Raw genomic sequence first — 21950 nt, forward strand, 5'->3', positions numbered from 1 at the left:
TTCAAAGTCCAGCTTTTACCCATACTTGCTGAGTGATGCTGAACAAACTGCTTAACCTCCTTCAATCTTAATCCCCTTATTTGTACCATGAGCACAAAAATACACAAACCACAAGAGTTCTGTGAAAATCAAATAAGGAAGCAATATGCAAAATATGTACACACAGTGCCTAGCACACAGCGCTCATGTCATCCGCAAACAGAGATCATTTTCGTTTTTCCTTTACAGCCTGGATACCTTCGAATAATTTTGCTTACCTAACCGCCCTGGCTATAACCTCTAGCACAATGTTGATGAGAAGTGACAAGAGCATCACAAAGAATGAACTAACTTAAAAATAAACTTATCCAAGGTTGTGCAAGACCCGAACACTGAAAACTACAAAATAGGGTATAATTTAAATAAATGGAAAAATTTCCTGTGTTCCTTATGGACTGGAAGGGTTACAATTTTTGTTAACTCAGGAATACTTCCCAAATTGACCTACAGAGCCAGTGCAAAGCCATTCCAACTGCCTTTTTTGGCAGAGATGGACAAGCTGACCTTAGAATTCATACAGAAATGCAAGGGACTCCAAATAGTGAAATCCAATCTTATAAAAGAAATACAAAGTTGGAGGACTCGTACTTCTTGCTGACAAACTTAATGCAAAGCTACAGTAAACAAGATAGTGTAGTACAGGTGCAAGGACACACATACAAGTCAGTGGAATAAAATTAAGAGTCCAACAAGAGACCAACACATCTACAGTGAAATGATTTTCACAAGGGTGTCAATATCATTCAATGGCGAAAGAAGGTCTTTTCCACAAACTGTGTGGAGGCATTTGGATACTACATACAAAAGCATGAAGTTAAAATCCAATCTCACGATACACAAAAATTAACTCAAACAGGATCAATGACTTAACTGTAAGATAGAAACTATAAAACACTTAAAAGGAATTAGGCAACAGTTCAATTGATAAATATGGACTACATAAAAATTAAAAAATTTTGTGTGTCACAGGACACTATCAAGAAAGTGAAAAGGAAACCCATAAAATAGGAGAAAATATCTTCAAATCACATATCTAACAAAAATCTAGTATTCAGAATATATAAAGAACTCTTAAAGCGCCTGGATGGCTCAGTTGGTTGAATTCTGACTCTGGATTTCAGCTCTGGATCTCACGGTCATGGGATTGAGCCCTGCGTCGGGCTTCACGCAGAGCATGGAGCTCGCTTGGGATTGATTCTCTCTCTCCCTCTCTCTCTCTGCTCCTCTCCTGAATGAGTGCATGCTCTCTCTCTCTCTCAAAATAAATCAATAAACTTTAAAAATAAAAAAGAACTCTAAAAACAACAAAAAAGAAATAGTCCAATTAAAAATGGGCGACAGATAAAAACAGACATTTCTCCAAAAAGATGTATAAATGGCCAATAAGCACAAGAAAAGATGCTCGAAATCACTAATCATTAGGGAAAGCGCAAATCCAAACCACAACGAGATACCACTTCATGCACACTAGGATGGCTATTAGGGGGGATTAAAAAGGAGAATCGCAAGTGCTGGAGAAGATGTGGAGAAACTGGAGCCATCTTATACCACTGGTAGAAATACAAATGGTATAGCCACTGTCAAAAATAGTTTGGCAGTCCCTCAAAGAGTCCCTCAAACAGTTACATCCATACAATGTAAAATTATTACACCATAAAAAGAAATACAGTATTGATACACACTACATGGATGAATCTTGAAAGCATTATATTAAGTGAAAGAAGACAAAAACAAAGGCCACATAATGTATGGTTCCATTTATATGAAATGTCCAGAGGAGGCAAATTCATAGAAACAGAAAATAGTTTAACAGTTGTCAGGGGAGGAGGCGAGTAAAAAATTCGGAATGACAGCTAACAGTTATGGATTTCTTTTGTGGGGGGGTGGGGAATGGAATGTTCTGGAACTAGACAGTGATAATAGCTGCACAACACATGTGAACACACCAAAACCTACTGAACTGTATACATTAAAACAGTGAATTGCATGTTATGTGATTTTATCTCAATTTAAAAATTGCAAAAAAAAAAAAAAAACAAACCACTTGAGATTGGATAATTCCTCCCAAAATGCACATACACACATTGATTCTTATTTCTATACTCCTTCAATAACATCCCAAATGTGTCAGTGATCTGGCATTTCTTGAAATCTTTATTCTGACTCTATGCATACTACTGCATACCTCTTCTAACTTCTACCCTTCAAGCATCTTGAAATTGTGTGGTTTGAAGAAACACTGTTTTCAAACTTACACCTGTATATATACACCTGTATATATACACCTGTATCTATATGTATCTCTCTATCCATCTAGATCTATGTCCATTGATATTAATAAAGATACAGATAGATAAAAAATAGATGGAAGGAAAGAAAGATGATAGATAGGCACATATAAGAAATACAGTAAGAAATATTTTACTAATATGAAACTACTTGCTCTTTCACAGACTCCTTCAGAAATAGTGATTCACTTGTTCAAAATTATACCATTATGTGTATTAAATAATTTCCTCAGTAGGAGAGCATTTGCTATAAAGTTATTTACTTATTTATTTTTATGTCTCAACTTTTTTTCATTTATATTCTGTATCAACAATGGTATTCTATCAATGAGAACTTACCCTAAGCATGGGGCCATTTTGAAACACATGTGGCTCATCACAAACCACACAGTATTCATTCAATACAGGGATCCGCTGCTCAGCAAACTCAATTGTCTGAATAAAACAATAAAGAGAAATAATGAAGTCAAGTTCATAAATAATTTGGAAACCCATCAAAAGCTAAAATATTTCTGCAATGGATGGCTTGGCTCCTACCTGCACTAGGAAGCCGCGATCTCGTATTGGAATGCATTTGGCACCATTTGGCTATAAAAAGAAAAGTAAAAGAAGAAAATAATTTTTTAACTTGGAGCATATATAAATTACGCCTTTGACTTTTTGCAACAGTGAATACAAGTGTTATCTAAGATCACCTGTTACAGGAATTAAATCAGTGATTACGACATCAAGACTTTAGGATTTCTTTATTATAATATACTTTCTGCCATTACTACTGCAATCTTGTCTAAGCTAAATGAATAGTATTCTTAATTTCTAATCTCTAGTAAAAATGGTATTTTTAAATGTACACAAAAGCTCGTTTCCTCTGGTACTCATCGTCAAATGCTCCCACCTCCTCATTTAGACTACTTTAATCTCATTTTACAATGAGAATTATTCTTCCAAGGAAAAATTAGTTGCTGAAGGGGTACAACATTAAACTATTGTACTGTATTAGGCTTAATCATACAGGAAGACAGGAAGACATTTTCTTTTACAGAATATGTGAAATTCTCTTTCTTAGGTGAAACTACCATGGGAAGAAACTTTCTAGTATGCACCACTCTGACATTATTTTCTATATGCCCTTACTTTTATTTCTATATGCCCTTACTTCTATTTTCTATATGCCCTTAACTTCTGTTAAGAAATGGGCTTTTAAGGATGTCCACCTAAAATTATCAGCATACTTAAATACATTTTATTAACACAAATATAATTTTACGGTATCATTTACAATGTAATTTTAGAAATAAATCTATATGAGAGCATCACAACTTTCTGAAAACGTATCTTATTTGTTTTCAATTTCATCTATGGCTAGCTGTATCCATATTAATGGTTAAGAGTTAGATATACCCTTGCCCCAACATACACACATGTTTACTAAAAGAAAACATTTTTAATCAACTATGTTATGTAATTAATATACATAAAATAGGTTTGTTTCTTTATCTGAAATCAGCTGTAATGTTGATCACTCTAGAGGTAAATTTCGTGGAAGACTGACTCCCAATAAATTGCACACCAAAGGGCTTAAGTGTTAATACAGTTACCTTCTGGCCCCATCTCCCCCAGAAAAACTTCAGGATAAAGTGACTTCAGTTTTATAAAGCAGACACTGAGAGCAGCTTTAAGTGAAGCTCTGGGATACGGATGCAAGTGTTTCTTTTCTTTAGAAGTTACGATTCACAGATGAAGTTTTCCTAATATATATATTTATATCCCTATAATATTTATATATATGCAAATTTACTTATATACAAATAATTTAAATATAAATATATTATATACTATTATATAATTATATAATATGTTATATATTATATATAACAGGAAGGACACTACTCTGAATTTAATTATTAGTCAAACTCTGTCCTCCATCACTTATGTAAGAAAATGAGAGAACAGATAAACCTACTTGATAAAACATTAAAATGCTATGTTTGCTTAAAAGGATAGGCTTTGTGGATCCAACGGCTTCCTTCCATTTTTAGCAGCATTCAATGACCATAATAGGAATTTGGACTAGACCTTAAATCAACAGCTACATTTATTTTTTCAGAATCAAAACGAACATTCCAGCACCAGCTGCACGTGTCTGGTATGCCAAATGATTTCCAAAAAGCAAAAGGAGGAAAGTAAAAAAAAAAAAAAAAAAAAAAGAACGACAAAACATCTTCTTTCCTCTACCAGATCTTACAAAAACAAAAATCTCTCCTGCACCCTAGCTAACGTTTACGAACTCAAGATGAAAGTATTTACGCACAGCAGGCTGGGAAGATGACGACGAAGAGGGTGTTAAGATACCAATAAGCCCTGAGGTAAGAGAGAGCCTCCTGCCCTCTGCATTAGGTTCCTTGAAAAGCTCCGTCTTGGATGACTTGGGAGCGCTGGAGTAAGACTTGCTGAGCAATTTGTGGTTTTTCAGTCCGTACAACTCTTCCATTCTGAGATTACTGGAGTAAGACCTGCTCAACAGTTTGTGGGGCTTCAGGTTGGCGTTGTGCTCGCATCGCGGATCTCCAGAACAAGACCGAGCCAACAGTTTATGCGACTTCAGCGCCAGGCAGTCCTCTTGCTTGCCAGCTGCAGGGCAGGGCCGGTTCAAGAGTTTGTGCGACTTAATTGTCGTCACCGCCTGCTCAGCCCTGGGGTCGCTGGACAGGGAGCGACCAAAGGTCCTGTGCGACTTGCTGGAGCACACGTCGTCAGCCTTGACGGTACTGGAACAAGTCCTCCGCAGCAGCTTATGTGTTTTGGAGATTCCATCTTGCTCGGATTTCAGCTTGGATTTGCTTTTACCACAACCAGGGGGAGGATAACTTGGCGACCTTCAAAATTGAACAACAATTAGTACAGGGCAAATCACGAGTAAAACACACCATGGAAAAGACCCGTGAGGCTTTATCACCTCAACTCTGCTACAAACACCGCCTTGCTTTAAATACAGCCCATCCAGCTCAAACTGAAACCAACAGTATGTGTAGAGGGATCACATGGACTGAACTGAATTATATTTTTTCCTGGAAAGCAAAACAAGATTATCAGGGTTTTTTTTTTCCCCCCTCCTATCTATCTCAGGGCTCTATACAGAAGCAATTTTGGTACAGAAAACTCTATGTGACTAGAAAACGAAGAATGCCATTTTAGTATATTTAACTCACGTTAAGAGAACAAAAACTCTAAATGTAGAAATGAATATATGTTTTTGATGGAACGGATGTAACAGTCTGTTCTCTGAAGTCACACAGAAAATAAACAGACGCCACAGCTATAGAAAGAATGCTTGAAGTACAATAATCATGGAGCATCACACTCCCAGAATTCAGTTAAGACCATGGTGAAGTCATCTGTTACCTACCTGCGCAAGGTAGTAAATAAATGCAGGGGGGACTTCACCTTCTTGTCAGACAGCTTCTTACTGTGCAGGCAATTGGATTTTTCTTTGCTCTGTTTCCACTGCTGTGTAACAAATGTCTGCATGATTCTGTCAATCCAAAGTAAGTCTGTTATCACAGTTCCAAGGTGATTTAATACGAGATTTCTGTATTACGTACAGCATGTATTTCTCAAAGGAAAATAAATGCACAGTAATTGGTGAGATTCTAATTTAGGATCATACAAGATGTCTCCAAATGTAGGAAAGCATTATACAGAAAATTTCTATGATTTGACTGCCATTTTGGTTAAGAACTCATTAATTACTGTGATAAGATTAATAACATAAATGATAAAAGGATGTTCTTTTAAAGAAATTTAGGGGTTCCTGGGCGGCTCGGTCGGGTAAGCATCCAATTCTTGATTTTGGCCCAGGTCATGATCTCGTGATTCTTGGGATCAAGCCCCGCACCAGACTCTGCACTGTGAGTGCAGAGCCTGCTTGGGATTCTCTCTCTCCCTCTCTCTCTCTGCCCCTCCCTCTATCTCTCTCTCTCTCTCTCTCTCTCTCTCTCTCTCTCAAAGAGAGAGAGAGAGAGAGAGAGAGAGATTTAGAATGCCAGCCTTTAGGACCAACTTTAGCCGAAGTTCTTCAGCCAAAAGAAAATTCACAATTCTTTTGTTGGTGCCAGAAACACAGTCTTAAAAAAATGTTTGATAGTAATTATGCTTTTATCTATTAAGATACAAGTAAAGTCAATTTCTTTTCACTTGATTTGCTTATGCAATTTTCTTCATAAAAAGGGAAATAAAATGAAACTGCAAAAACCATAAGTAAAAATAAACCATGCAAAACTGACTCTATGGAGAAATACATAATCAGCAAATCTTGTCTTTCAGCACAGCCCATTCACCTTTATTTTATTTATTTATTTTTTAACGTTTATTTATTTTTGAGACAGAGAGAGACACAGCATGAACGGGGGAGGGGCAGAGAGAGAGGGGAACACAGAAACAGAAGCAGGCTCCAGGCTCTGAGCCATCAGCCCAGAGCCCGACACGGGGCCCAAACTCGCGGACCGCGAGATCGTGACCTGAGCGAAGTCGGACGCTTAACCGACTGAGCCACCCAGGCACCCCAGCCCATTCACCTTTAAATACAGTGTGGTTTAAAAAAAATGTGTGTGTCTCTAAAAGCTTTTAGTTACTATCACAAAGCAGGAATTTGCTAACTCTGATCTCAGTATTTTCTAAGTTGAGACCACCGCACATCACTGTTTTATGGCAAAGAATTCTGGAACATCCATTGTGGACGTGGACACAGCACTGTTTTCTGAGGCTCCCAGGCTGCGACAACTTCTCGGTATCTCACCTTTTAGGTGGAAACGGTGGAGGGTCCCTTAAGGTGATACTAAAGTGACATAATATTTTAAACATTATGTATACAATAAACATTTTGATTTTCTTTCAAAAGTCAATTCAGTATTGCCTACTTTTCATGTTCCTCTCAGCTCTCAGGGTTTTTTTATTATTATTATTATTTTTTTTTTTTTAGTGTTTCTTTATTTTTAAGAGACAGAGTACGAGTGGGAAAGGGGCAGAGAGAGAGGGAGACGCAGAATCCAAAGCAGGCTCCAGGCCCTGAGCTGTCAGCACAGAGCCTGACACGGGGCTCGAACTCACAAACCTTGAGATCATGACCTGAGCCGAAGTCGGTCGCTCAACCGACTGAGCCACCCAGGCGCCCCTCCTCTCAGTTACTTCTAACACAGATTGCTTTTGGAGCAAAAAATGGTACCAATATTTACCATGTATAATATACCAAGGAGTAATTTATACACAGATTATTTTTCTCTTTTAACTCTTAACGCCCCCAGACAGTAGTAGCTATTATTCACAAATAAGCCTAATGGTTGAAATCTGCCCAATTTCACCTGGTTAATGAGTGGCAGAGCTGATCCAATATGGACTGACCTATGTTAACAACTCACTCAAAAGGGACAGGTGTGACCCTTAGCACTAAGACAATTTCTCAAGACCCTTCGGGTTTTATCAAATTAACTCAGATCATCAGAATGTATAACCTCAGACTTCCTACACCGATCTTTAGAAGAAACAGCCATTATGGAATAAGTTGGGGTCTTCCTAAGCCACAGAGGTAGTGAGGAAGAAGGGGACAGAACTGCAGTGAATGATGCAGGATTCCAAATTTGCAGTAAATTCACCTTAGAGTTCAGACCAATGGAAATCTTTATTTTGCACTTAATTTTTGAAGATTTTTTTTTCAGCAAGATTTAAATGTAATAGTAATATTAGGGTCTTCAGTTTTCCCTGTACCTAACCTGAAATCCCCAGTGACCCCACCCTCTGTACCAGGCAGATTCAGATTCTTTTCCTTGTATGGGAAATTGCCATTCCTGTGTACCATTCCCTAAGAAACCTAGTCCATGTTTCTCTTTTACTTGATAGACTAACTGGAACAAAAATATAACAAGTCAGTAGCTAAAGTTCCAATTTTCACATTACATTAGCATTTCTAAAGTGTGACTTCAACATCTAAAATGAGTTAATTCTTAAACTTGGACACCCAGATCCCTAGATGCTCTTGGATTCAAAAGGCGGGAATTAACTGTTCTACAGGAAAGTTAATGCTGTGTTTAAAGTTAATGGTAGTGCAAAATGTACGCATGAGCACGTCTGGTGTAAGGACCACCTCCGCATAATGGAGAGCCGCCATGAGATTTTAGTCCTGGCACTGGTGTTTGTGTTTACTATTATGCTGGCACCACGGAGAGCTGCTACAGTTGCCACTGGCTGATAATAAAAGAGAAAAAGACTTCAAAGCTCAATTACACCAGATGATGTCATAGTCAGCTACAACAACAAAAGTTCCAAGGTAGTTCAAATAGAGCATAGGGAGTGCACAAGGGCAACACTGTTGCTTTCTTCGTGCTGATTTCAAAAGGAATAGGCACTCAAGGAGCCCGCACTACATGCAGACGGTGGTGGTGAGAACAACTTCCGCAAAACAGTATCATGCATCAGATTAAATTAACGTACTGATTTTACAATCCAAATCTGAGCACTTTATTTTGATTTGCACCTCAGTTATAAATTGAATTTGGTTTACGGATGAACATAAGGGAAGGGAAGGAAAAAGAATATAAAAACAGGGAGGGTGACAAAAACACAAGAGACTCTTAAATATGGAGAACAAACAGAGGGTTACTGGAGGGTTTGTGAGAGGGGAGATGGGCTAAATGGGTAAGGGGCATTAAGGAATCGACTCCTGAAATCATTGTTGCACTATATGCTAACTAACTTGGATGTAAATTTAAAAAATAAATTAAATAAAAATTAAAAAAAAATAAATTGAATTTTGTTTTAAGTGAAAACTCAACATATGAAGAATCTGAACCTAATTTTATGTTTGTATGTATTTAAATTTAAAGATTTGCAACACTTTTTTTCCTTTTAAAAACAACTTAAGTTTGATCAATGGAAATTCAGTATAAAGTCATACACAGTTTAAAATCATTTCCATAGTCTCTGTTACACTTAGCCTTTGCATGATAGAGATTCTAATGAGGCTGGTCACTATACTATATCTCTTAGATATAGTGTAGTATATCTGTTAGATATAGTATAGTATCAGAGCAGAGCCTGATACTGGGTTTGATCCCACGACCCTAGGATCAAAACCTGAGCTGAAATCAAGAGTCAGAAGATCAGCCAACTGAGCCACCCAAGCGCCCCTCTTCCAGGGGCCCCTCTTTTAATGCCTTCACATTCTCCCTATATTCATTCCGTGCTGAAAATATATCCCAAGTCTAATATAAAGCGAAGGGACAGCTACGAATATATGAAAACCAGATTAGTGGATGGGTCAAAAATACTGATCCGATGTCAAACTCTGACTCTACTGCTGTGACACAAGTACCTTGCTTAATCTCTCTGGGTCTCGGTTGCATTATCTAGGAAGTGTGGATAGTGACAGTACCTGCTGGACAGGGTTGTGGTGAAGATCAAGTGAGTTAATGTAGGTAAAGTACTTACTACAGTGCCTGACATACATTAAGCACTGCATTAGCATTGCTGCTGCAATTGTTAAGCTGGTCTAGTTGCCAGAAACAAACCAGATAAAGAATCACAGAAAAAGTTTGATGTGTTCCTTATCTGCCGAGAACAAACCAGAGCAATAATGAGAAAGGGGCTAGATTTTGAATCTGCCTTCCTAACTTGCTATATGTTTCTGGAAAACATATTTCAGTTTCCTCTTTTACTTTATGGTGAAGATGAGTTCAGATGTTTTGAAATAATGTAATTTTAGACCAGAAGGGATCACAGTCAAACTATTATTTATAATGAAGGAAAAGTATGTTAGATTAAAATTTATCAGGAATCATTAAAAAAAAGTTCTAGTCCATATACTAAACTGTCCATAGGACTAAAATTTATCCACAGAGTAACCTTTTTTAAAATGTTAACCACTTAGATGGAAATATTAATAAAATGTTACATATTCTACAAAGTGATTAAACAGCAAACATAGAACATAGCTTTCCTTAATTTTTCAGAGTTGGAATTTACACATCACTTCTTTTTCTGAGCCCAAACGATATACTCAGACATCATTAAGGGGCAGAAAGTTATATATTCTGCATTTTTATAATTCTTGTCTTATTTGGATCAACATTTCACTAAAAAAAAAAAAAAAAGGTTAAGTGCATAACAAAAGTGCATAAAGTTAAGAACATGGACTTTGGATAATCAGGTGTCAATACAGGTTCATCAGCTGTTAACACATGTATCATTCCACTAGGACACCCTGACAGCAGAAAGGCTATGCACCTGTGGGAGCAGGAGGCATATGGAAAATCTCTGTATCTTGTTCTCAGTTTTGCTGTGAACCTAAAACTGCTCTACGAAAATAAATTCATCAAAATAGAAAAAAAAATTAACAACAGGAAGAAAACTGGGTGAGAGGGAAGAAAATCAGAGGAGGGGGAATAAAATTATGTGCCAACTTGGATGGCGTAACACAGGGGCAGGCTCCATGCTCATTAGCTCCAAGACCTGTAAGATACTGGCTCAACACAGAAAACAAAATCTAACTGAAAAAACAAAACCAGTTCCACTGGAAAAGCATACCTCATCCCCGTCCAGGAAACTGAGAAAATTCCTCAGTCTTATATTTCTTTTTATAAGGACTCAAAAGTCCTTATAGAGATCACATTCTATGTGTTAACCGTATGTTGTTAAGTTGAATTTAGTTTTAGAGATGTACGATTCAAAATGTTAAGGGTTTATTATCCAATTTTTATATGATCATATTTAAACCTAACAGTAAGAATCTGCAAGAATTTGCGAGAATACTCCCTTATCTTAATTTCCTTTCAAATGTAACCCACACATAAGTCACATTTGAGCAATGTAAACTCATAAAAACTTAGACGATTCTAGAGCTCTATAATATGTACAACCTACCCCACATAAGCTTAATACCTACCCCACATAAGCTTCCTTTTACATCTGTAATGGTCAGGTAAAACGACCACAATAAATTCCCTATTTAGTCAATGAAATAAAAAGTTTTTCAAAGTACTTTCTCTTAGAACATTGCTCAATTAAAATCCATTAAAGTATAGATGAACACGTCAACTGCATCATTATGGAGGGTGTGAACCATGTGTTTAAACATAACAATAATCTAATGATCTCTCTTAATATAAATTGATGTAAAATTTGTATATTCAGAAGAATAAATAATCCTTTGGGAATTCTACAGTAATACAAATTCTTAAAGCTGACGTATAGGATAGGATTTAACAAATTTGTATTGTGACTATACGCTAGTATGTTTTAAAAGTCAGTTTGACTGGATAATTTTGTTTATACACTATAAATTCATTGCTTTAGTCAAGGTCCAAAGAGAAACTAAAGGGTTTATTTAAAGATGGAATGTTTCAAGAATGTAGGTATAGGAACTAAGGACAGTACAATAGCCCAGGGCAGGTGGCTACTAATTGTTCCCACCTCTAGGCCCCAGGAGCAAGCATGGGGAACTAGTAATAGAATCCAGTAAGAGAGAGAGTCAGTCATGCAAAGGCTGTGGCCTAGAGTAGAAAAGAAAGCTTCAGTTGAAGGACTAGTCAACTCAAGGGGACCTCTTAGGGTGGAAACCAAAGGCAATAAATACTTCCTTCTTATACTTGCTTCCTCCTCTATTGGTCACATTTGAGACACAGCAACACATTAGAACCTGCACCCCCACAGATCAGCCTCCACAGGAGAGGGCAGGGTGTTGGAGGGCGAAGAGTGGACCTGGGTGGGCAAACAGAAGGAATGCAGCCTTGTTCTAAAGGTGAGCTCTGCCAGCTAAATTATTGAAGCAGCTCTTGGCAATGGATGAACTCCTCTCCTGAGGCACTCACTTCGAAAAGCTCTTATTAAATAAGAATGGGGGGAGAGGGTTGAGCAAAATAGAAATTTATTTTTTATTCTTGGGAAACTTACTTTTTTAGCTGATGTCCCAATCCAAATCGTTCTTTTGTAGAAATCTGAAAGACATCAACAGTGGGCACTGCAAAGGAAAAAATAATCAGTCAAAATGTTGAGTTAAAATTGAACCATCAGCCAGGAATGACTGCAAAGTAACATATATGATAAACTATAGTATGTACACAAACATATATGTTTATATATTATATAATACACAATACATAGTGATATACACATACATATTTAAAAATAGCATACACACACTCCTACATACATTGCTATTTATTTTGGAGATCATTCATGGTCATTACATATCATGTACTAATGCATAATATATGTGTATAAAATGTATAATATGTATAATGATGAAGAATGGCCAAAAAATACAGCAGTGTAAATGGCAATGTGTAGGACAGTTTGTACATGATTCTTTAAGTGGAGGAGAGACATATTTATACATACACAACCTTTTTTTGTTTTTACAATAAAACAATGTATGACGAGGCATAGGAGACTTTCTTTTCACTGGGTAGCCTGTCATGTGCTTCATATTTTTACCAGGTATATGCATTTCTGTAAGCTAGTAACTATGATGTTTGTGAATTTAATAAACTGTCAAAAAAAGTCACTCACCATTCATTATTCACAGGTTTTAAAGAATATCTGAGCGTCCACTCTGCCAATCACTATAGATAGAATGGTAAAAAAAACAAAACAAAACAAAACAAACAAACAAAAAAACACACACACAAGTCTCCTTGCCCCATGAAGCCTTGGTGCAGTGTAAGGAGACAGACAAAAGCTAGATAGACGGAATGCCCCATGGTGGTAAAGGTTCTGGAGGAAAAGAAAAAAGGGAAAGGGTCTTGGAGTAAAGGTTGTATGGGCATAGTAGGTTCCAACACTAGATAGGATGAAGTGTCCTAGCCAGAGGAAATCACCAGGGCACTGTCCCTGAGAAAGAAATGTACTTCAATATTCTAGGAACAGCAAGGAGACCAGTGGAGCCAGAGAGAAGTGAACGAGGTACCACATTAGGAGAGGGGATCTGAGAAGGACTGTGGGTTGGCAGTGTAGGATCTTTGTAAAGAACACAGTACAAGTTGCAAGATCGCTCAGGAACTTATCAGAGTAATTGACGAGAGATGCTGTCGTTTGGATCAGTGGAGGTAGTGAACTGTCTTGTTAAAAGGACATTCACAGACTATGCACGTTCGACAGTGTAAACCAAACTGGTATCCCCAATGGCTTCACCCCCGTGTTGGCTGTTATTCTGGGACACAAACACTCTACTGATCAAAGAAACTGGTGTTGGTATCATCTATCAGTTCCTTTCCTGAAAGCATTCTAATCCTTATATATAGAGTGAGGAACAGAGTGGACACTCTAATCCCCCCTGTTCCAAACCCAGGACTACAGAAATTCAACAATGAATAAAAAATCCTAACATCTTGAAAGTTTGGTGGAATTATTTTTTTAAGAGAAAGATAACAAAATTGGAACATGCTGTGCTCTCTCTTAAAAGATTTAAGAAGGGGGGTGCGTGGGTGGCTCAGTCGGTTGAGTGACCAACTTTGGCTCAGGTCATGATCTCACAGTCTGTGAGTTTGAGCCCCGCGTCAGGCTCTGTGCCGACAGCTCAGAGCCTGGAGCCTGGAGCCGGCTTTGGATTCTGTCTCCCTCTCTCTCTGCCCCTCCCCCGCTCATGCTCTGTCTCCCTGTCTCAAAAATATATAAACATTAAAAAAATTTATAAAAAAATATTTAAGAAGGCACAATCTCTTCACAGGCAGATGAAAAAAGTGGGGAGATGGAGGCAGACAAACAAAAGGGACCTGGTTAAAAGTAAAATGTGGAAAAATCTAAAATGCACTAGAAGAACTGAAATAATCACTGGAAGAAATTGTGTAAGATACACAGATAAAGAAAAGAGAGATGATAGATACAAATGTAGATTCATCCAGAATCCTACAAACTAATGACACAAAGACCCAAACTTATTCATACCGTGAACGCTTAGAAAATACGCGTCAACATTTTACCAAAATGATAAATCTTATAGGGAAATGTAAGTTACAAACATTGGCTCAATTGATATAAAATCTGAATGACCGAAATTTTAGAATATACTGAAAGAGAGAGTAACAACAGGATGTTACTTCCAAAAATGTTCCAAGATTCAAGTGATAAAACTTACATTACTATTACAATTAATTGCATTTAATGTGTTCAGTAGGTGTTAATAAACCGTGAAACTAGATGTGGAGTGTATTGGGATGCTGTACTACCTTTGCAATTTTTTGGTAAATCTAAAATTGTTTTTAGATTAATATTTATAAAAAATTTTAAATAGCCTTCTGATAACTAAAAGTGGAATATTAAAGTCCCATTAAGCCAACAGTTAGCAAACAAGTACTCATGATTAAATTTAGCTAAACTTAGTGACCTCAGGCAGAAAAAAAAAAACAAAAAGCACAGAACTATACTGATATATAAAACTAAAAACAACAAACAAATCTTCCTTTAACGGAAAAGTAAATATTACATTGGAAAGGCAGTAAGTGAGGGCTGCTTAAGATATTTGGAAATTATTCTAACGCTCTGATCATGTAAACATAGAGGTACTATTGATGAAATGATGTGCACAGAAAAACAGTTTTAATAATGTTGGCTGTTTATCACTTTAAACTAAAAGCAGTCTTGTGCTTCAGATCAGAAACTAGACTTAGACACTAATAACTGTGAAGAAAATACATAATATAAGAATTATAACACTCATGTCTTTTTATTTCAAGTGTATTTCTTCATGTACAATGAAAATAATCCTTATCCTTAATATTAGAGTGGATTAGGAGGTGTAAGAACAGATATACTGTCAGATTAGCCCTGGCCAAATATTACAGCTCAAGTAAGTATTATTCATACATTTCCAAAACCTAGGAATAAATGTTTTCAAAAAGAACTGTTAACTAGGTCAGTCTACATGTTGGATTAGTCATAAAACTTGTTTGAGGTAAGTTAAGACTGAAGTGTACCAATCAAAAAGAAATACATAAAAGATACCATTAAGGAAAAAAAGAAAAAAATAGCCCAATAAGTACACATAACAAAACACAAACTTAACACCAAAACCGGTGTCTTACAAACGAACAAAATTAAAACACTTCAGACACAAACTGGAAGAGGTCTCTGAAGTATTTTTACCTCTTTTAGGGCAACTATTATGACCCCATCAACTTCTATCAGGTCAAATTTGTCTTGTTCACAAAACAGAGAGTCATTCTCAGGTATGAAAAAAGGAAGCATCACCCTCATGTCTCTTTGGTTTACAAACTATTAAATAGGCAAATCAACTGACAAAAATGAAAAAAGGAAGACTAAATTATAGATGAGTTGTAATACCAAAGAATGGGTACTGAACAATAAAATCATCTAAATAGGAATTAGAATATAATTGTTAGAACATTTATAAAACCATGCAAACATAACAAATTTTTAAAGAGATGCTGAGAAGGAAAATCTCTGCCTAAAATTCAAGATTATATTTAAAAATTGAGTAACACTGGTAAGATTACATAAAAGTATGCCACATTTTCATCTCACACAGACGGAATAGGGTGAGCAGAGATGAACTGACCCAATTTTGTTTCTAACTCTGATAATTAAAAAAAAAAAAAAAGGTCAGACATGAGAGTTTCTTTTTCTTCTAATCACCATCAGAATAAAATCGAGTGGCCACGTATCAAATCCCTAAAGAAAGAAAAAAACAGCCATACAGCAGAGTATCTAGGAAAACCGCAAAAACACATACACCTGGAAGGTGGAATATTATGCAGAGATTACAAATTATTCTATTTTAGAAATTCAATGACTTGAAGACAGTTTCATGACACTACATTAAGGTGCGTAATTCTACAATTCAATGTTAACTTTATGAAAACAAACCATGTGTGCACAGAAAAGAGGAACACCAAACTATTTACAGTGTTCTCAGTATAGAGGAATTATGAGTAATTCCTTTTCTTCCTTATTACATTTTTATACATTTTTATACATTTTTAAATAATCACAATAAAAATATGTAACATCTATTTGTCTTTGCCTCGTGTTAAATCATGTCATGTTATTTACATGAAGCATTGACTACTGAAGTAGAAATCATTGTCTCATTATGCAAAAACAGAAAAGAAGTGACTCAACAGAAACTTTTTCAAAATGAGAGACCTTCCTATATATTCATCAACTTGAAAGGTCAGATATTTTTCTTATGTAAGAACTAACAGTAGATATAAGTTCTTTAATACGCCTAAGGAAAACGTGCCAACATCACAGTAAAGTACACGTGAAGATGGCCATGACTTTAAGAAGTGATTCTAGGTGCGTTTTCAACTGCTTTGATCAATACAATCCAGTGGAAGATTCACTGTGCTTCTTTCCAGGTAACATCCACATCCTGTCTCTGGGAACACTTGCTTTTGGACAACAGCCAGTCATCATGCTACAAGAAGCCTAAACCACATGAAGAAGCCATGTGGATGCAAGGTCAACACTCAAGTCAAGAGGCCCCAGCTGATATCCAAGATGATACATGCATCAATTACTAGATATCTCAAAGTCCAGCATCTTGGGCATCCAACCCAGCAGAGCCTTTCAACGGACATACGCTCCACCTACCATCTGACTTCAAAAGCATGAGGGACTCCAGTTGAGTTCAAACAACAGAGAGAGACAGTAAATTGTTTTAAGCCACTAAGTTTTGGGGTGGTTTGTTGTGCGGCAGTATATAACTGGAAGACACGAGTAGATACAGCGTATGTGTGTGTAAGCATGTGTAGACACGTGCACGCCCATCTGAATACATGCACAGGCATGTGTATTTGTATGGGAAATATATCTTAATCTAGTAAGTCTTGTCAAGATTTAATAACAGCATCCTTTGTTGTAAATAGTTATCACTTGAGAAAGAACGAAATCATCCCTTAAGACAGTGGAAAAAAGAGGCGCCTGGGTGGTTAGGTGTCCGACTTCGGCTCAAGTCATGATCTCACAGTTCATGGGTTCAAGCCCCATGGTGGGCTCTGTGCTGACAGCTCAGAGGTTAGAGGCTGCTTCTGATTCTGTGTGTGTGTGTGTGTGTGTGTGTGTGTGTGTGTGTGTGTGTGTCTGCCCCTCCCCTGCTCATGCTTGGCCTCTCTCTCTCTCTCAAAAATAAACATTAAAAAAATTTTAAAAAAAGATAATGGAAAACAAAAATATTACTAAGATCTCTATTTTCAAAAATAGAAGTAGGTTATATTTATAGTTACACTAAATTCATCAGTAATCAGAGGTGGGATAAGTAAACATTAAAATTAAATCTCAGAATCAGGGGCAAAAATAATTAAATTTAAGAGCAATCCAAAATATACTTACTGAGCTTGTATGCAAAGTTCTCTTTTAGGTTTTACTGTGTTTGTTTCACAGGAACTTTTGAACTTCTGAAATCTAAAACTAAAACGTTACATGTTTCTGTTTCCATTAAATTACAAAAGCAATAAACCACCTTTGTCAGGATGCAAGTATACTTAAATACCATTATCAAGATAGCTGCCAATTATGTTCATAATTACCAGATGAACATTTTGCTTAATGCACAATTAATTCATATTTAAAATAATACATAGAAGGAAAACTAACCTGGACCATTTAAATACTGTGTAAGTGAACAGTGTAGTCGGACAATTATAGGTTCTGTTCGAATTACTTCCCAAGCCACAGCAATCTCCTCCTGTGCAAATATGTCAAAAGACAAATTAGTCATCTTTTAAAATTCTTAATTGTTTTCCCAAAATGAAAAAAAATTTTGATTTTGAAGAAATACATAAATCATTAAGGCTCACAAATTACCTCAAAACCTATTGGTTTGGAAAAGAAAGTCAAAGTATTCTTAATTTTTGCCTCCTACATTTGAAAATTAAAGTGAAAATTTAAGATATAATGAAATATTATAATAAGAGCCCATAAGTTTCAGAATATATTAAAAGAAACAATGAAATATATATGTATGTATTTATATATATATAAAACATATTTATTTATTTATTTATTTATTTATTTATTTATGTGTATACCAAATCTGTTTCTTCAGCCATAGTATTTCTTTATAATCACTTTAACAAAATCAGTATGTAACTAATAAGAGAAACAAATATTAAATTTCTTCCGACAGTAAAAATAAGTGTTTAAATGTACCAATCATATTGTATAAAGTGATACTTACGTCAAGAAAGCTAACATCAATATGCAGGTCAATATCTACATCATCAATGGCTCCATATTCCCTGAAAGCAAAGATTCACACTAATTTTTACCGCGTCCTTAAAAGATAATGTGTGCAAAGTTAAGTCAAAAATTCAGTTAAGAACTCATATCCTTCGTCTCTGCCAACAGCTCAGAAGTGACCGGGGACACAAATTAACTAACTCCATGGAGTGGGACTGCTGTCTTCTGTGACTATTTATACCATCTAGACATCTTTCTATTTATATGTACAAACACTTGCATACATAAATTCAAGAATTGTTTGCTTCATAAGTTCAAACATCCCCATTTCTCTGTGGCAAATTAAGCAATCTTCTCATATGACCACTTGGTTTTCATTGTGCTCTCTGAAGAGCTGCTTCGAAGGCACTTCAAAAAGGAGTTTCTGAAGGGGTGGGGAAATAATTTACTGTCACAACAGCATGTCCACGATTTTTTCCTTCCATGCTAAACATCAGTGGTTCTGAAACGGACCCAGGTGTTCTGCCACTTAAATGTCATTACGTTCTGACAGGCAGCTCTAAAAGTCTGATACGTCAAAATTAAAGCAAGTAACAATAGTATGTGCCACATGAAGACATTCTGAAAACTACGTTTTCTCCAGCCCAGGTAGTGCGGAAACCAGCAGAGTTTTTTAAAGTTAATTAAAGAATATAAAAACAATAGTTTTTCCATGTTCTCTCTATACACGTATCTGTATTTTTTATATTTTTATAAAATTACAAAGTCACAAAGGTTATACCAGTGCGGGATAGAATTATACAGATAACTGAAATGATAAACATTAAGCACTTATGTGCCAGAAATTAACCTAAGGATTTTACCTACATGTGATCATAGCACACTATAGATACTACCTACCACCTCTAACTCCTATATGCATTAACTGAGTCCCTAACTTACCCATCATCACTTTGTAGATAGCCAAGATTTAAACACATATATTCTATTTATTTATGCAGGTGATTAATCAGTTCAATATTCAATACACTATCACTCTGTTGGAAACCAAGTCAATTATTAATGGATGTTCTCATTAGGTCCTCAAAGCCTTATGACAAGGATATGATTATTATCCTCATTGGTAAATGAAGACATTGAGGTTTAGAGTCTTGAAATCAGATACCAAGGAGCAGATAAGGAGTCAGTGGGGAAGTCAGGCATTGAATTCATGTCCAATTTCAAAGCTGTGTATAGTATCTGGCACACAGTAAGTACTCAATGACAATTTCTGTGTATTATATATTCAAGTAAAGCTAACATAATACACAACTGTGGCACTTGTATGGGGTTCAGAGAAGACATCTTTAATGATTAAATGTTTTTTTGTAATTTGACGGATAAAGGAATCAAAGGGGTTTGTGATGTTTGATGTCTGTGACACACAAAAAGCAGCATATTACAATATAAAAACTTAGCCTCTGTAGTTTCTCCATTGCCCCCTTAAAAATATATCAAAACCCTGACCACGTTTTCATTGTTTATGAAATTATACTTTTTGTTCTTTCATATAATATTTTTAGATTACATAAAGAACAAAAGGGATAAAAATGATTCACATAGGAATTAATTTTTCAAAAACATTGCATGGATCAAAACATCTGTGTTATTCATAAAGGATAAGAATATAACCTTATGCAAATTAGGACATGATTTGACATGCACATTTAGATACAAAGATCTACCCATTTATTTATGAAATTACACAGACACTATGGCAAGAATAAGGACCAAGGAGGGGCGCCTGGGTGGCTCAGTCGGTTAAGCGTCCGACTTCGGCTCAGGTCATGATCTCACGGTCTGTGAGTTCGAGCCCCACGTCGGGCTCTGTGCTGACAGCTCAGAGCCTGGAGCCCATTTCAGATTCTGTGTCTCCCTCTCTCTCTGCCCCTCCCCTGTTCATGCTCTGTCTCTCTCTGTCTCAAAAATAAATAAACATTAAAAAAAAATTTTTTTTTAAAGAATAAGGACCAAGGAAATAAACCATCTCTTTAATGCCTCTGGTTCAGGGGTCAGTAAAGTTTCTGTGCAAAGGTCATGACAGTATTTTAGTTTTCAGGCCTTTTCTGATCTCTGTCACATATTCATCTTTGTTTTTGTTCTTCTTTAAACCTTTTAAAAAGCAAACACTATCTATGGCTCACAGGCTATTCAAAAACAGGACGCTTGACCCAGTGGTCATAATTTGCGGACCCTAAACATCAGCAAATTATTCATAAACATAAAAGTCCAGTACCTTTTGTTAGGTAAGTTAAAAGGAAGAACCACTAAATGTAATGATGAGGATCAACTATTAATGATGTTCAATAGATGTTTAAGTGGGGTGAAAATTGTAACAAATATGTGGGAACCTTTGCCCAGGAGGATATTTGTTAGGTGCAGAAATTGGGGTAAGAAATGAATATTGAATAATAAGGAAAGAAATAAACTATAGCACACTGGTATGATTAAAACAATCTTTTTACCCAATATTCAAGAAGTTGATATAAAAATATTTCCTACCCTGAGGGAAATGTTCCAAAATGGACTATTTGGAGCAAGCAGATTACCAAAAATACATCAAAATGAAAAAATGTTTTTAAGTAAAATCGAAATACCAAAAAAGCAAAAAAAAAAAAAAAAAAAAAGAAAAGAAAAAAGTATTTACATGTTAACTATAGATTGTGGGTAAAACTTATTTTGTAAGAAATGTTATGTTTTCTAAAAACATATCTATTTTTTCTGATTATAAAGGTAGTATAGGCTCATTTCATAAAATGCCAGAAACAGAAAAACAAACAAAAAGCAATGTGTCATACTATGACTCAGAGACAGTTATTTTTACATCTCATTCCATAAAGATATATATATGGAAATATATGTACAAGGATAATGTGGTATACAAAAATTTTTGTCCTTCTCTATCACTTCTTCTAAAATGAGTGTTTTCTATATGATAAAATCCTGTTCAAAATTATAAAAAAAAATGGGTGTATTTGTATAAATACAATTGTATAACAAAACAATTATACAATTATTTGGTTGCTGTTGATGTTTTTTACACTATAAATATGGATAAAAAAAGTCTCTAGATAAAAATCTATGTGCATCTGTATTCTCATAGAATAATTTCTAGAATTACTGGGTGAAATAAATAATAGAAGTATATTCAAATAGAACTATATATATAATAACTATATAGAATAGAATAGAAAACAGAATACAATTGCATAGAAAACTATGCAATTATATATACATACACTATGTATGACAATATATATATATAACTATATATATATATCTAACTATGTATGTTATTTAACATACTAACTATATATATTATTTAACTATATATGTTAAGTATATGTGTTTTTTAGTACTATACACACTAACTGTGTATGTTATTTAATTACTATTTTA

The 21950-nt window shown here is 35.6% G+C and overlaps 1 protein-coding gene across 1 annotated transcript in view; it reads right to left on the reverse strand.

Annotated features, from left to right (window-relative positions):
- The window catches only part of PARP8 (poly(ADP-ribose) polymerase family member 8), a 172404-nt gene that overhangs the window by 36948 nt on the left and 113506 nt on the right, over positions 1-21950 (reverse strand). Inside the window, exons 9-15 of the mRNA XM_049648095.1 lie at positions 18511-18571; positions 17928-18018; positions 12267-12333; positions 5734-5859; positions 4639-5203; positions 2865-2915; positions 2667-2762 (exon numbers count right to left, since the gene is read on the reverse strand). Of these exons, the coding sequence (XP_049504052.1) occupies positions 2667-2762; positions 2865-2915; positions 4639-5203; positions 5734-5859; positions 12267-12333; positions 17928-18018; positions 18511-18571 (1057 nt within the window). The remainder of the gene's footprint in view (positions 1-2666; positions 2763-2864; positions 2916-4638; positions 5204-5733; positions 5860-12266; positions 12334-17927; positions 18019-18510; positions 18572-21950) is intronic.

The sequence above is a fragment of the Panthera uncia genome (assembly GCF_023721935.1).
Source record: "Panthera uncia isolate 11264 chromosome A1 unlocalized genomic scaffold, Puncia_PCG_1.0 HiC_scaffold_17, whole genome shotgun sequence".
Classification (NCBI taxonomy): Eukaryota; Metazoa; Chordata; class Mammalia; order Carnivora; family Felidae; genus Panthera; species Panthera uncia.